Below are 16,531 nucleotides of genomic sequence, written 5' to 3' on the forward strand. Positions count from 1 at the left end.
ATGATCAACACGTCAACAGAGGGATTGTTGAGATATCTATGTTTTGCTCTTTATCTTATGACCATATCCTACATACATCCTGTGAATAAACACTAGCTGCATAGTCTATAGGATCAACAATACCACAACTGTTTCTCTCAATTGAAATGATGTATAATCACAGGCAGATCAGACTTAGCAACCAACTGGTAACCATGCACAGGAGAGGACATCTCAGAATTAACACAATGAAGTGATTCATGGAATATTGTGAGAAAAGAAGGTATGAAAACCTCTAATCTGTCCGCTGTGGGAGACTCCCTTTGTGATACGGAGCATGAAACATCAGAAGTTGAGATGACGTACTGTGTGTACTGTGTGTACTGTGTGTGTGCGTTTACAAAGTGTTGACCATGCTACAAAGTGTAGTTAATGTTTAAATGACAGGATGTGTAGCTGACCACACGTTAAAGTGTGTGTATGTCAATAAACTTAATAAATAATCTTTATTATTACTGCAGCCATCTTGGACCAGCAGAGGCCGGTGACCTTAGCTGACCTCTGACCTCTGAACCATTCGAACTGATTTCACAGTAAAAACATTCACACATCGACTTTGATTCAACTTTATTTCATTTGAACAAAAAAGCATAAAAATTCCCTCAAACAGAATATTGTAACTGACAGAATAAAGTTTTAGCCCCGTTTCACCATCAGAGATCGAAAGCTCCCGGATTTAAAGTTCAGCTCCAGCTGATGTTTGCATAGTGGGGGGGGGGGGGGGGGGGTACAACAGTAAACAAAGACTTGAACTTGTGCACTTGCTGAGTGGCTTGTGTCTCCTAGAGGACTCGGGGGGGGGGGGCACAGCACACAGTCAGCAGGGATTTGCATAGTTAAGGTAACTTTATTGACCACATGTTATATAATGGAGCATTAGCATTAGCATTAGCTCCAACGATGTCACCACCTAAAGAGAAAAAGCAGCAAAGTGTCCGACGAGGTTTTTAATCTAAAAACCAGAAGAGATAACGAGGAGCTAAAGGATCAATCCACAAGTTTCAACATCTTCAGTTTACTTTCTGCTTTTAAGCTTTGAGGAATCTAATGAAAAATTTAAGTTATCGGCAACAGTATTTACTTTTCATTGGTACATTATTAACATGTATTTAAAGCTTAATACCAGACTGTTATCAGCTTATTACACGTTATTAAGATGCTTATAAACAGTTAAGAATTCACTATCAGCTGATTGATGAGTAAACTGTTGATTCACTGTAAACAGACCAGAAGCCACAAAAACACAGGAATGATCCTTTAATAAAGTCGATATCAAAGCTGAGGTCCTGAGGCACGTGTGCGTCGCACGATACAAAAAGAACAGCGAGTACACAACTGGACAAAAGTATGTGGACACCTGACACTGTGCTCCTGTTACATTTCAAATCAATAACAGCAGCATTCCTGAGTCTGTGCTTTAAACGACGCCATCATGGATATTTATTCCTCTTCCCGAAATTATTTACCAAAACAATAATCCCTAATTATCAGAGGATAATCTCTAGTTGCAGAGTGAGTTGTTGAGATTATCCGATGTTCACGTGAACATCAGGAAAGATGGTTTATTACTTTTGCTTCAGATATTGATTTGCGCAGCTCATTGACGAGAAATAACCGTCTCGTCTTAAAGCCGATTCTAATACTTTCGACAAATGTTTAGAAAATTATCGTAATTGTTAATAATTAGTAAAAATTCAACTATTTATGTGATAGAAATATTTTCACAAATATAGTAAATGAGTGTCAAGGGTGTGCACACACTTTTGGCCTCAAAGTGTATCTCAGGCAAGTGGTATTAAGGCTTATTTCAGATAACAGTAATTATATATACTCAAATCTCTATATTCAGGTTGACTAAGGATGCGTCAGGAAGCAGCACAGTGGGGACACGCCCCTTTTAAAGCAGCACAGTGTGGACACGCCCCTTTTAAAGCTGAAGACTCGAGGTTTCTCCGGTTTATTTTAGAGAGAAAAAGATTGTTAGAAAGAAACAGACGCAGAGATTCAGCGTCTTCATTCACGCTGCCGCAAGGAACTGTAAACTCTGTCCTGAAGTCATGGGGACAGACTGGGGACAGACTGGGGGACAGACAGGGGACAGACTGGTCACAGACTGGGGACAGACTGGGGACAGACTGGGGGACAGACTGGGGACAGACTGATAACAGACTGGGGACAGACTGGTAACAGACTGGTGGACAGACTGGTGGACAGACTGGTGGACAGACAGGGGACAGACTGGTCACAGACTGGTAACAGACTGGTAACAGACGGGTAACAGACTGGTGGACAGGTAACAGACTGGTAACAGACATGGGACAGACTGGTGACAGACTGGTAACAGACTGGTAACAGACTGGTAACAGACAGGTCACAGACTGGTGGACAGGTAACAGACTGGTGGACAGACGGGTAACAGACGTGCAGGTGGATGGAGGTGAGTCTATGTGAAGGTGAGACCGGCGTCCCTGTAAACATGGAAGACTTTCTCGATGGCGTTGACGTACGCCGCCGTCCGCAGGTCCAGACCCAAGTTGTACTTGTTGGCTGTTCTCATGATTTGCTGCAGGAGAGGAGAGAGAAGAGGAGAGAAGGGAAGGAGAGAGAGGAGGAGAGAAGGGAAGGAGAGAGAGGAGGAGAGAGGGGAAGGAGAGAAGGGAAGGAGAGAAGGGAAGGAGAGAGGTGAAGGAGAGAAGGGAAGGAGAGAAGGGAAGGAGAGAGGGAAAGGAGAGAAGGGAAGGAGAGAAGGGAAGGAGAGAAGGGAAGGAGAGAGGGGAAGGAGAGAGGGGAAGGAGAGAGGTGAAGGATAGAAGGGAAGGAGAGAAGGGAGGAGAGAGGTGAAGGAGAGAAGGGAAGGAGAGAGGTGAAGGAGAGAAGGGAAGGATAGAAGGGAAGGAGAGAGGTGAAGGAGAGAGGTGAAGGAGAGAAGGGAAGGAGAGAGGGGAAGGAGAGAAGGGAAGGATAGAAGGGAAGGAGAGAAGGGAAGGAGAGAGGTGAAGGAGAGAAGGGAAGGAGAGAAGGGAAGGAGAGAGGGAAAGGAGAGAAGGGAAGGAGAGAAGGGAAGGAGAGAAGGGAAGGAGAGAGGGGAAGGAGAGAGGGGAAGGAGAGAGGTGAAGGATAGAAGGGAAGGAGAGAAGGGAGGAGAGAGGTGAAGGAGAGAAGGGAAGGAGAGAGGTGAAGGAGAGAAGGGAAGGAGAGAGGGAAAGGAGAGAAGGGAAGGAGAGAGGTGAAGGATAGAAGAGAAGGAGAGAGGGGAAGAGAGAAGGGAAGGATAGAAGGAAAGGAGAGAGGGGAGGAGAGAAGGGAAGGAGAGAGGGGAGAAGGAGAGAAGGGAAGGAGAGAGGTGAAGGAGAGAGGTGAAGGAGAGAAGTGAAGGAGAGAAGGGAAGGAGAGCAGGGAAGGAGAGAGGAGCGAAGGAGAGAAGGGAAGGAGAGAAGGGAAGGAGAGAGGTGAAGGAGAGAAGGGAAGGAGAGAGGGGAAGGAGAGAAGGGAAGGAGAGAAGGGAAGGAGAGAAGGGAAGGAGAGAAGGGAAGGAGAGAGAGAAGGAGAGAAGGGAAGGAGAGAAGGGAAGGAGAGAGGGAAAGGAGAGAAGGGAAGGAGAGAAGGGAAGGAGAGAAGGGAAGGAGAGAGGGGAAGGAGAGAGGGGAAGGAGAGAGGGGAAGGAGAGAAGGGAGGAGAGAGGTGAAGGAGAGAAGGGAAGGAGAGAGGTGAAGGAGAGAAGGGAAGGAGAGAAGGGAAGGAGAGAGGGAAAGGAGAGAAGGGAAGGAGAGAGGTGAAGGATAGAAGAGAAGGAGAGAGGGGAAGAGAGAAGGGAAGGATAGAAGGAAAGGAGAGAGGGGAGGAGAGAAGGGAAGGAGAGAGGGGAGAAGGAGAGAAGGGAAGGAGAGAGGTGAAGGAGAGAAGGGAAGGAGAGAGGTGAAGGAGAGAAGGGAAGGAGAGCAGGGAAGGAGAGAGGAGAGAAGGAGAGAAGGGAAGGAGAGAAGGGAAGGAGAGAGGTGAAGGAGAGAAGGGAAGGAGAGAGGGGAAGGAGAGAAGGGAAGGAGAGAAGGGAAGGAGAGAAGGGAAGGAGAGAAGGGAAGGAGAGAGAGAAGGAGAGAAGGGAAGGAGAGAGAGAAGGAGAGAAGGGAAGGAGAGAAGGGAAGGAGAGAAGGGAAGGAGAGAAGGGAAAAAACATGAGGAATAAGAAGAGATACAGGGAATATAAAACATTGTAGGGTTGTGTTTGCAGTTGTGTGCGTGTGTGTTTGTTTTGATGTGTGTGTGTTGGTGTGTGTGTGTGTGTATGTGTTTGTGTGTGTGTTGGTGTGTGTGTGTGTGTGTTGGTGTGTGTTTGTGTTGGTGTGTGTGTGTGTTGGTATGTATTGGTGTGTGTGTGTGTTGGTGTGTGTTGGTGTGTGTATGTGTTGGTGTGTGTGTGTGTTTGTGTGTGTGTGGTGTGTGTTTGTGTGTGTGTAGGTGTGTGTTACCCTGGCAGAGCGCTCCATGGTGTAGGCCAGGCCTGAGTGAACAATGTCCTTCTCAGATGCTCCCTGCAAAGAAAGCACAGCTACATCACCACAGGAGGAGAAGAAGGAGAAAGAGGAGAAGACATGAATGGAGGAGGAGGAGGAGGAGGAGGAGGAGGAGGAGGAGGAGGAGGAGGAGGAGGAGGAGGAGGAGGAGGAGGAGGCGTGTCTGTACTCACAGAGATCCTGTTCTGGAACTCGGAGGTGGGCACGATGGGGATGGCTCCTCCATGTTTCCCAAACTTTCTCTCTAAACTCTCCTGAACCGACACTGAGGAGAGACAAACCGTGTGAGTGCTTCAGAGAGCCACCAGGGGGCGCCGTACACCACACTGTGTTCTCACTCACTGAGCAGCTGGTAGTTGGACTCTCGCTCGTACTTGAAGGTGAGTCGACCGTAACTGACGTGGTTCAGATTCTTCAACCACTCGAAGTACGACACTGTGACACCACCGGCGTTCAGATACATGTCCTGTCAGAGGAGGAGAGGAGACAAGGAGAGGAGACAAGGAGAGGAGACAAGGAGACGAGCAGAGGAGAGGAGAGGAGGAGACAAGGAGACGAGCAGAGGAGAGGAGGCAAGGAGACAAGCAGAGGAGAGGAGACAAGGAGACGAGCAGAGGAGAGGAGAGGAGACAAGGAGACGAGCAGAGGAGAGGAGACAAGGAGACGAGCAGAGGAGAGGAGAGGAGGAGACAAGGAGACGAGCAGAGGAGACAAGGAGACGAGCAGAGGAGAGGAGACAAGGAGACGAGCAGAGGAGAGGAGACAAGGAGACGAGCAGAGGAGAGGAGAGGAGGAGACAAGGAGACGAGCAGAGGAGACAAGGAGACGAGCAGAGCAGAGGAGACAAGGAGACAAGGAGACGAGCAGAGGAGAGGAGAGGAGGAGACAAGGAGACGAGCAGAGGAGACAAGGAGACAAGGAGACGAGCAGAGGAGGAGAGGAGGGGACAAGGAGACGAGCAGAGGAGACAAGGAGACGAGCAGAGGAGAGGAGACAAGGAGACGAGCAGAGGAGAGGAGACAAGGAGACGAGCAGAGGAGACAAGGAGACAAGGAGACGAGCAGAGGAGAGGAGAGGAGGAGACAAGGAGACGAGCAGAGGAGACAAGGAGACGAGCAGAGGAGACAAGGAGACGAGCAGAGGAGACAAGGAGACGAGCAGAGGAGAGGAAACAAGGAGACGAGCAGAGGAGAGGAGACAAGGAGACAAGCAGAGGAGAGGAGAGGAGAAGACAAGGAGACGAGCAGAGGAGACAAGGAGACGAGCAGAGGAGAGGAGACAAGGAGACGAGCAGAGGAGAGGAGACAAGGAGACAAGCAGAGGAGACAAGGAGACGAGCAGAGGAGACAAGGAGACGAGCACAGGAGACAAGGAGACGAGCAGAGGAGAGGAGAGGAGGAGACAAGGAGACGAGCAGAGGAGAGGAGAGGAGGAGACAAGGAGACAAGGAGACGAGCAGAGGAGAGGAGGAGACAAGGAGACGAGCAGAGGAGACAAGGAGACGAGCACAGGAGACAAGGAGACGAGCAGAGGAGAGGAGAGGAGGAGACAAGGAGACGAGCAGAGGAGAGGAGAGGAGGAGACAAGGAGACAAGGAGACGAGCAGAGGAGAGGAGGAGACAAGGAGACGAGCAGAGGAGACAAGGAGACGAGCAGAGGAGAGGAGACAAGGAGACGAGCAGAGGAGAGGAGAGGAGACAAGGAGACGAGCAGAGGAGAGGAGAGGAGGAGACAAGGAGACGAGCAGAGGAGACGAGCAGAGGAGACAAGGAGACGAGCAGAGGTTATTAGACTTCTTAACGTCTCACAGCAGAAGGTCCACTGACTCCCAGACTCCACTGACCGGGATCACCATGATGTTTCTCTCCAGGAAGACGCGGTCGGCCTCGGGCGTGGTCGGCCCGTTGGCGCCCTCAGCGATGATCTGACAGAACATCACAGATTCAATGTTCAAACGTTTGTGTATTAAATTCGTTTTTCCTTTAACTTTCTCAACAGAAAGTTTAATAAAATAACAACATGATCTTGTTAGAATCAGACGGTTGTAAAGACTTGTTTGAACTTTTGATTGGACTTTATTTCCTGTTTTATTTTGAAGTTTCCTTCCTTATTAGCTGTCCTTCCTGTCTTTGTGGTTTCTGTGATGCTGTTCAGTAGCTCCGCCTCCTTCTGTTTGATCTCCATGTTTCCTGTTCGCTTGAATTTTGAATTTGGATTCTGAGTTTTCTTTGTGCTGCTGACCTTCAAACTGTCCGTCTGCTTTCTGAACTAAAGATTCCTTCCTGCACTTCCTGCCTTGTAGAACGTTATATAATAATATATAATATGATGTAGTTATACAATGAGATCAAATCACTGGAATCACGACAAGAGATGTAATGTGAAGCCGAGTCTGAATCAGCTGGATGATGAAACATCACTACACAGAAATAAATCTTCATATTCAACATTATTGTGTGTGTCTGCGTGTGTCACCTTGGCTTTGATCTTGTGTGCGTTACTCTTGGTCAGCTGCTTCTCTCCGGCGGCCGGGATCAGGATGTCGCAGTCGGCCTCCAGGAGACTTCCTTCGTACGGCGTCGAGTTCGGGAAGCCCACGATCGTCCGGTTGTCCTGGAGACGGATCGGAGAATAAGGTTCACGTCATCTCGTCTAAGAACCGATGAATTATCAGTGACCAGTTTAACATGTGAAGTGTAACAGCTTGATTCATATTCACTGACTCAGATTATCAGATCATTTCTCCTCCGTGAGAATTAAAAGCTGTTCACACCTTAAAATGTGGTTTAAAAAGACTGTACTGGCATGTTTGTAGTTGTGTTACTGACCAGTTGTTAGTTGTGTTACTGACCAGGTGGTAGTTGTGTTACAGACCAGTTTGTGGTTGTGTTACTGACCAGGTTGTAGTTGTGTTACTGACCAGTTTGTAGTTGTGTTACTGACCAGTTTGTGGTTGTGTTACTGACCAGGTGGTAGTTGTGTTACAGACCAGTTTGTGGTTGTGTAACTGACCAGTTTGTGGTTGTGTTACTGACCAGTTTGTGGTTGTGTAACTGACCAGTTTGTGGTTGTGTAACTGACCAGTTTGTGGTTGTGTTACTGACCAGTTTGTAGCTGTGTTACTGACTAGGTGGTAGTTGTGTTACTGACCAGTTTGTGGGTGTGTTTCTGACCAGGTGGTAGTTGTGTTACTGACCAGTTGTTAGTTGTGTTACTGACCAGCTTGTGGGTGTGTTACTGACCAGGTGGTAGTTGTGTTACAGACCAGTTGTTAGTTGTGTTACTGACCAGCTTGTGGTTGTGTTACTGACCAGCTTGTGGGTGTGTTTCTGACCAGTTTGTGGTTGTATTACTGACCAGGTGGTAGTTGTGTTACTGACCAGGTGGTAGTTGTGTTACTGACCAGGTGGTAGTTGTGTTACTGACCAGCTTGTGGGTGTGTTACTGACCAGGTGGTAGTTGTGTTACTGACCAGTTTGTGGTTGTGTTACTGACCAGTTTGTGGTTGTGTTACTGACCAGTTTGTGGTTGTGTTACTGACCAGTTTGTGGTTGTGTTACTGACCAGTTTGTGGGTGTGTTACTGACCAGGTGGTAGTTGTGTTACATACCAGTTGTTAGTTGTGTTACAGACCAGTTTGTGGTTGTGTTACTGACCAGGTGGTAGCTGTGTTACTGACCAGTTTGTAGTTGTGTTACTGACCAGCTTGTGGTTGTGTTACTGACCAGCTTGTGGGTGTGTTACTGACCAGCTTGTGGGTGTGTTACTGACCAGGTGGTAGTTGTGTTACTGACCAGTTTGTAGTTGTGTTACTGACCAGCTTGTGGGTGTGTTTCTGACCAGGTGGTAGTTGTGTTACAGACTAGTTTGTAGTTGTGTTACAGACCAGCTTGTGGTTGTGTTTCTGACCAGGTGGTAGTTGTGTTACTGACCAGTTTGTAGTCCTCCAGCTCTTTGGGGTCGATGCCGTTGGGGTTCCAGATGCTTCCGTCCATCTCTGCGACTCCGATGCACTTGGCTCCCGAGCGGTGGAGGTAGCGCATGGAGTGAAGACCCACGTTGCCGAAGCCCTGCAGACGGAGCAGAGGGCACAGACAACCCGCACACTCACATCAGACGGAGCAGATCTCTCAACGTGGATTATGATCGCTGGGTCAGACGTTCATGTTCCCAAGAGAAAAAACTGAATATCTGGAACAAAAACTGACTCATAATAATCTATTAATCCTCTTATTGTGGCAGCTCTACTCTGGTTGATATAAAGAAGCTAAATTCAAATGGAACACGGAGGGATCAGGATCTGAGCTCTGGACCCGACAGTTTGAGAATTAATGAAGCAAATGTCAAAGAGTGCGTCAAGATTAAAATCCTGAGGTTGTGGGTCCCGTGTGATTCTGATGAAGAGGAGGAGATGGACAGATTGATGAGGAAGAATGGAGGGAGCAGGAGGAGACATTTGTTCTGGTCTCTGAAGATGAAGATGAAGACCAACCTCAGAAGGTTCAGATCACTGCAGTCAGATTATCTACTGATAATTCGTTGTTCTTTAAAACTAAAATAACTGTAAATATATTATATTGGACAATGGTCGTGGACTGTTGGCTGGAAAAAAATAATCACTGATGAAAATAAAATGTACTGGATATTATTTCAAAAGCTGAAACTGACAAATATAAGTAATAAAAAGAGTTTTGGCCCCTCCCACAAGGACCGGTTGAGAAGGGTTGAAGGATGAAGAGGAGGGTTGGTACCTGGATGACGAAGGTCTTGTCCTGGAAGCCGGGACACATTCCCAGCTGGCTCATGTACGCCGCCTCGTTGATGAAGTTCTCGATGCCGTGGAAGACGCCGCGGCCGGTGGCGGAGATGCGCCCGTGGATCCCGCCCTGGCTGATGGGTTTCCCCGTGACACAGGCGTGAGCGTTGATGTCCTGGAGGTGGAAGAGAAAACTGAGGAAACTCAAATCTCAGCTTCTATAGAATCTGTTTCTGTGTGGATCCTCACCAGGTATCCCATGGTGGTGGCGTAGGTGTCAGCGATCCAGGACATCTCCCTCTCCCCGGTGGACATGTCTGGAGCAGGGACATCGATACCAGGTCCTGCACAACACAACCAGCGTCAACACAACTAACTGCTGAGTCAGGTCCTGGACAACACAACCAGCGTCAACACAACTAACTGCTAAGTCAGGTCCTGGACAACACAACCAGCGTCAACACAACTAACTGCTGAGTCAGGTCCTGGACAACACAACCAGCGTCAACACAACTAACTGCTGAGTCAGGTCCTGCACAACACAACCAGCGTCAACACAACTAACTGCTGAGTCAGGTCCTGGACAACACAACCAGCGTCAACACAACTAACTGCTGAGTCAGGTCCTGGACAACACAACCAGCGTCAACACAACTAACTGCTGAGTCAGGTCCTGCACAACACAACCAGCGTCAACACAACTAACTGCTGAGTCAGGCAATCAAGGGGATTTCTTTTTAGCTCAAAGTCTAAATTAAAAAGAGAAATGACAGTTTCTGTCGTGCCCTCACCGATGAAACCTTTCTTGGCGAGTTCGATCGTGAACCTCCTGGTGATTTTCTCCAGCTCCGTGTCCTGAAGACACAAAGAAACCGTCACTGTCTCACAACTGATGACATCACACCGACTCGGTTCTGAATGAGACCTGATTGGACACGTGACGTCCGTTCAAACTGAATCTACTTCCTGGAAGGTCTTCACGTGAGAGAGTCAGAGGTTAAAGGTCAGAGGTCAGCAGGACTCATGTGTTCTGCTGCAGAGAAAATGAGACGGAGCAAAGGTCGAGCAAACATTTACCCAGAATTCAACCAGAGAGAGAGAGAGAGAGAGAGAGAGAGAGAGAGAGAGAGAGAGAGAGAGACAGAGACAGAGAGAGAGAGAGACAGAGAGACAGAGAGAGACAGAGAGACAGAGAGAGACAGAGAGACAGAGAGAGACAGAGAGAGACAGAGAGAGACAGAGAGACAGAGAGACAGAGAGACAGAGAGAGACAGAGAGACAGAGAGACAGAGAGACAGAGAGAGAGAGAGAGACAGAGAGAGATGTATTGAGTCATCATGTTGGAGAGAGGGAAAGTGAATACTGGTAGCTCAGCAGATACAGTGTGTGTGTGTGTGTGTTTGTGTGTGTGTCTCTTTGAGTGTGTGTGACTCTGTGTGTGTGTGTGTGTGTGTGTGTGTGTGTGTGTGTGTATGTGTGTGACTCTGTGTGTGTGTGTCTGTGTGTGACTCTGTGTGTGTGTGTGACTCTGTGTGTGTGTGTGTGTGTGTGTGTGTGTTTGTGTGTGTGTGTCTGTGTGTGACTCTGTGTGTGTTTGTGTGTGTGACTCTGTGTGTGTGTGTCTGTGTGAACCTGAACCTTGTGTTCTCATGGTTTCAGGTGTAAATGTTTGACAGGCACAGAAATTGATTCTCTGAAAACCAGTTGAAGATGAGAACAGGAACCAGCGGCTGGGACGTAGTGAAGCTTTCACTCGTGTTTGTGTTTGTTTCACCAGCGACAGATCGTTGTTGTGTGTCCGACAACGTGATGACCGGAGTGATACAAAGAGTTGTGTTAAAGAGTCGGATCATTGTAGTTTCAGTACAAACAGAAGTTAAATCACTTTGTACACAGACAGCAGATTTCACAGGAACAGTTGTGTTGTTTCTCTTTTAGTCATCACATTCTTTCCTGAAGTAAAAGTACCACACATTAAAACAACTGTCAACAACAGCCCCACTGATATGATGAGAATAAACTATGTAGAAATATAAAAACTTTGTTCGTTCTCTTAATTCAAGTTCCATCTATTTGGTTGTTGAGTGTTAAATTATTATTAAAACAGTTTATGGTTAAACTGTAAAACATCAAACCTCAATAACATTTCTTTGTCTGTTGCCTTTGATGACAAATATTTATCAGCTGCTATAATATTTGAAATGTATTATTCCCAATATCTTTATTGACTTTAGGCTCCAAATATCCACAGGGGTCAGACTGTATTTGACCATATTTCTATACGTGTATGTGAGTATTTCTATCCTACACAGTGCTTTCCCTAACTTTGACCAGCAGAGGTCCCCATCAAGCTTATATTTGAAAAGTTTCTGAATAATATTATTTCGTAATATTAACAATGAATCATACGAGGATAAAACATTTTTAATCATTACAGTCGTTTCCAAACTGTTTGATTTCCAGAGACACAACATTTTAAAGAGCTGCTCGTCTTTACTGACAAATACTTATCATCACATTCAGATGTTTAATCCACAATATTTAATATCTGCTGATGTGACAACTTCCTGTGTGATTAAACGTTGTCTCTCCACTGATTCAGAAACATGTGAACACTTGCTTCTGTTAATTAATGTGAAGAAGACACCTTGGTTCTAATGTTGATTTAAACACGTTTTCCTGCTGAGCTCAGCTCTTCTGGATCCGACATGTTGGACGAGTGAAGTGAGAGAATAAAGGAGAAAGAGTTTGTGTCTGAACTCACAGAATAATTCTTTGGGTTGATCTTCACTCCGGCTTTGGCTCCACCAAACGGAACATCTGGAACAAATTCACTTGATTCAGGAACAGAACCAACACTTCAAACAACCCAGAGAGAAGTGTGTGTGTCTGTGTGTGTGTGTGTGTACTCACCAACGACAGCACATTTGTACGTCATCAGCGAGGCCAGAGCTTTCACCTCGTCTATAGACACGTCAGGGCTGTAACGAATACCTGAAACACACAACAACACACTTCTGCTTTGAAAGACGTTTCCTTTGATCTGTTAGTTCTGGTTTCACGTTGTAGTTTAGGGACTTGAAGTTTGTCTGTCTTCACAGTACTACAGTACTCCACAGTACTCCACATTACTACAGTACTCCATAGTAATCCACAGTACTCCACAGTACTCCACAGTACTCCACAGTAATCCACAGTACTCCACAGTACTCCACAGTACTCCACAGTACTCCACAGTACTCCACAGTAATCCACAGTGCTACAGTACTCCACAGTACTCCACAGTGCCACAGTACTCCACAGTACTATAGTACTCCACAGTACTCCACAGTAATCCACAGTAATCCACAGTACTCCACAGTGCTACAGTACTCCACAGTACCACAGTGCTACAGTACTCCACAGTACTCCACAGTACCACAGTACTCCACAGTACCACAGCACTCCACAGTTCTCCACAGTACCACACTTCTTCTTCTTCTGTTTAATTCTGTCTCTACTTCCTGTGATTGATCCAAAAGTCCAAACTCTCCATCAAAATGTTTTGACTCTGGAACAGAACCAGGTTCAGTTTGATCCAGATCTCCTCTTCTGCTCTGAGGAACCGTTCACACCTGATGTTCAGGTTCACACTGAACTGAAGAGTCTGAAGCTCTGAACCACACCAGGTGTGAACGAGTCCTGAGGAAACTGAATGTGTTTACACACATGAAAGCTTTTTACTGACGAGTTGTAAAATGCAGAATACAACATGAAAATGTCTTGAGCTCGTGTTCGCACTCAAATATTAATATCGACATGAGGGAACAGAAAGTGCAGAGATGCAACATATCTCAGGGTTTTTGGCTCATTCATGAACTCTAAGTAAAAGTGTGTGTGTGTGTGTGTGTCTGCATGAAAACAAAACATGTTGAGCCAATGAGCTGGAGCGGTTCCAACACACGCTTCACTGGAATGAAGACGGCTGCAGGTCAACAAACACTCAAGCTTCTCTGGGTTTCACTGACTCGTTCACACAGAGACGTTAGAGTCTAATCCAGATTAGTTTGGTTTGAGAGCAGCAGAGAGAAAAGATGAATAAGAACCGTTAGGACAGAAGGAAAAGATGAGATAAAAGATGAGAGTAGAAATCAGTAGAAAGCATCAGGACGATGAGGAGGAATAAAGTCAGAGACGTGAGTCAGTGTGGGTGGAGTCAGTGTGGGTGGAGTCAGTGTGGGTGGAGTCAGCTCCTCGGCTGAAGGAACCAAACAAACCGTTTCACATTCCAACACATTAGATTTGATTGAGTTGACTTTGTCTGAATGATTCATCACAACCACACCCGTCTCCTCCTCCTCCACCCGTCACCTCCTCCTCTCCTCCTCCTCCTCCCCCCCCTCCACCCGTCACCTCCTCCTCCCCCCCTCCACCCGTCTCCTCCTCCTCCTGCAGGTCTCATACCAACCCTCAGATTCAGGACAACAGGCAGACGCCTCAAAGACAAACACACACCGACCAGACTGTCCACATTCCTGTCAGAGGAGGGAACTTCACCACCTCCTTACACACACACACACACACACACACAAACATGCACACACACACACACACACACACACAAACATGCACACACACACACACAAAAGCACACACCCACACCTAATGACTGACTTCATCATTACATTCTCTACAGCATGTTCCCACAGGAATCTTGAAACACTAATTCAGCATTCTGAATGCTTCTTTTCTAATTCCGTAAAAGGTTCAACTCCTCCTTATTTCCCCATCTCGTTCCAACCCAGGTCATGTGACCTCCCCAGGTCATGTGACCTCCCCAGGTGCTGTGAGAACTCAACCAGGACGTTAGAATGAAGACGTTCACGTGTCCACATAATGAGACGAAGGTCAGAATACTCCACATTCTGAGATCTCATCCAGGTTGAATTACTCAAAGCATGATACGTGTCAGAGTCTTATTCAGATTATTGTGTTAATCTGATTAATATCAGAATACTGGTGTCCACAGAAAGCATCAAGTCAAACAGGATAATAGAAGTTAAGTCACATGACCACGTGTGATGACGTGAGATCAGCTGCAGCCACTGGATCCTCAACATCAGAAACCTGATCTTTATGAAATCATCTGTCTCACCTGTACGTGTGCTTCCTGTGCTCGATCAACTTTTACTTAATGAACTTGTTTAAGTCATGTGTGAGCAGCATCAACGTGTGTAACGACTCACAACTGCTGCTTATGACTATGAACAAGCTTTATGAATTCATAAGTACTTCAGCTGGAAACGGCCCCAGAGAATCAGTGTGTGTGTGTAGGTGTGTGTGTGTAGGTGTGTGTGTGTAAGTGTGTGTGTAGGTGTGTAGGTGTGTGTATAAATGATCTAAATATTCCAGTCATGTGCTTTCTACCTCCTGTTGTGATAATGTTCTATAATAAAAGTTTATGATGTAATAATAAACCGTAATAGTGAAGTGTAGTGTTGTTCTATATGAAGTTATAATAACATGCAGTGTTATAAAGTATAATGTAGTGTGTCCTGGTGCAGGTGTGTGTGTGTGTGTGTGTGTCTCTCTCTCTCTCTCTCTGGGGGTCTCACCTCCCTTGCAGGGGGTCCGGTGTGTGTGTGTGTCTGTGGGGGTCTCACCTCCCTTGCAGGGGGTCCGGTGCTGGCTGTGTGTGTGTGTGTGTGTGTGTGTGTGTGTGTGTGTCTCTCTCTCTCTCTCTGGGGGTCTCACCTCCCTTGCAGGGGGTCCGGTGCTGGCTGTGTGTGTGTGTGTGTGTGTGTTTGTGTCTCTCTCTCTCTCTCTGGGGGTCTCACCTTCCTTGCAGGGGGTCCGGTGCTGGCTGTGTGTGTGTGTGTGTGTGTGTGTCTCTGGGGGTCTCACCTCCCTTGCAGGGGGTCCGGTGCTGGCTGTGTGTGTGTGTGTGTGTGTCTCTCTCTCTCTCTCTCTCTCTGGGGGTCTCACCTCCCTTGCAGGGGGTCCGGTGTGTGTGTGTGTCTGTGGGGGTCTCACCTCCCTTGCAGGGGGTCCGGTGCTGGCTGTGTGTGTGTGTGTGTGTGTGTGTGTGTGTGTGTGTGTGTGTGTGTGTGTGTGTCTCTCTCTCTCTCTCTGGGGGTCTCACCTCCCTTGCAGGGGGTCCGGTGTGTGTGTGTGTGTCTCTGGGGGTCTCACCTCCCTTGCAGGGGGTCCGGTGCTGGCTGTGCTGCGCCCGGTAGCCCTCCACCACCTCCCACTCCCCCCCGTCCCTCCGGATGGGGAAGCAGACGCTGAGCACGTGGTTGCAGGGCTTGATGACGCGCAGGATCCCGCGGACCAGCTTCCGCTTCTGCTCCGGGGAGTCCCGGGTCTTCATGTCCGCCACCAGCTGGTCCTCCACGATGGCGGCTCCGCGGTCGAAGAAGCCCTCCACCATGGTGAAGAAGTTGGGGTCGTCGTCCCGGTCCGCGGCCTGGCTGTAGCCCCGGTGCAGCGCTCCGGAGCCGGGGGGCGAGGAGCCGGGGGTCCTGCGGCCGGAGGCCAGGCGCCCTCCCCGGGCGAGCAGCCCTCCGAGGCACCGGTACATGCTGGAGCTCTGGGGCCGGAGGACGGTGAGCGAGCTGCGGGGTCACAGCGCGTCTCTGCGGGTCAGAGCAGGAAGTGGAGCCGGGAGAGCCCGTCCCGCTGCGGCTCCTCCCCCTCCCGCTGCGGCTCCTCCCCCTACCGCAGCCGCTTCCTGGTGCGTGAAACAACCCGCACGGAGCGGCACGAGAGCAGTGCACGGAAGTGACGCGCTGCGTGTTAGCTACACATTAGCTTAGCGTAGCTTAGCGTAACGCTAGCACCGGACCGGACCAGCTGAGTCCGAGAACACGTGACAGCTGAGAAAGGTCGCGTGAGTTCTGAATCATTTTTAAGTTTGTAAAGTTTTCATTTTACAAACTTGTTTAAAGTTTGTTAGCATCAGGCCTGCTAGCAGCATTTTATAAGAATCAGTATTGTAGTTATTAATGTTAGTGTTCATCCACACTGCGATTACACTGTAAAACCTGCAGAACTCCAACGGGAATCTGTTATTATTTATGAGTTATTAATCTACAACACAGAAAGACAGGTCGGGGTACCGCAGGTCAGCTGGCTGCCCCCTGGTGGCTGGCTGCAGTACAGGTCATAACTCCTCCTCCATGTTAGGAGATGGGACATGTTGTTAAAGTTCATGTTTCTGATCAGTTGGTTTTAAGTAGTTATT

General features: G+C 47.9%; 1 protein-coding gene across 4 annotated transcripts; it reads right to left on the minus strand.

Moving 5' to 3' along the window:
* Positions 1 to 589: 589 nt before the first annotated feature.
* Positions 590 to 15,965, minus strand: LOC133020440 (glutamate dehydrogenase 1, mitochondrial). Of its 4 annotated transcripts, XM_061087001.1 has the most exons (14): positions 15,478 to 15,965; positions 12,220 to 12,300; positions 12,071 to 12,126; positions 10,098 to 10,161; positions 9,556 to 9,650; positions 9,302 to 9,481; positions 8,483 to 8,620; positions 7,026 to 7,163; positions 6,394 to 6,474; positions 4,893 to 5,016; positions 4,724 to 4,815; positions 4,506 to 4,568; positions 2,444 to 2,602; positions 590 to 2,305 (listed from the first exon to the last, which is right to left on the minus strand). In XM_061087001.1, exons 1-13 carry the CDS (start codon positions 15,866 to 15,868, stop codon positions 2,483 to 2,485), a joined length of 1,623 nt encoding a protein of 540 aa, XP_060942984.1. In that variant the 5' UTR covers positions 15,869 to 15,965; the 3' UTR covers positions 590 to 2,305; positions 2,444 to 2,482. The 4 variants fall into 4 exon arrangements, with proteins under 4 accessions (XP_060942984.1, XP_060942983.1, XP_060942986.1 ...); XM_061087000.1 differs by having other exon boundaries at positions 590 to 2,602; XM_061087003.1 differs by lacking the exon at positions 15,478 to 15,965 and adding an exon at positions 14,949 to 14,973 and having other exon boundaries at positions 590 to 2,602.
* Between the last annotated feature and the right edge of the window lie 566 nt (positions 15,966 to 16,531).

This window comes from Limanda limanda, chromosome 15, assembly GCF_963576545.1.
Source record: "Limanda limanda chromosome 15, fLimLim1.1, whole genome shotgun sequence".
NCBI lineage: Eukaryota > Metazoa > Chordata > Actinopteri > Pleuronectiformes > Pleuronectidae > Limanda > Limanda limanda.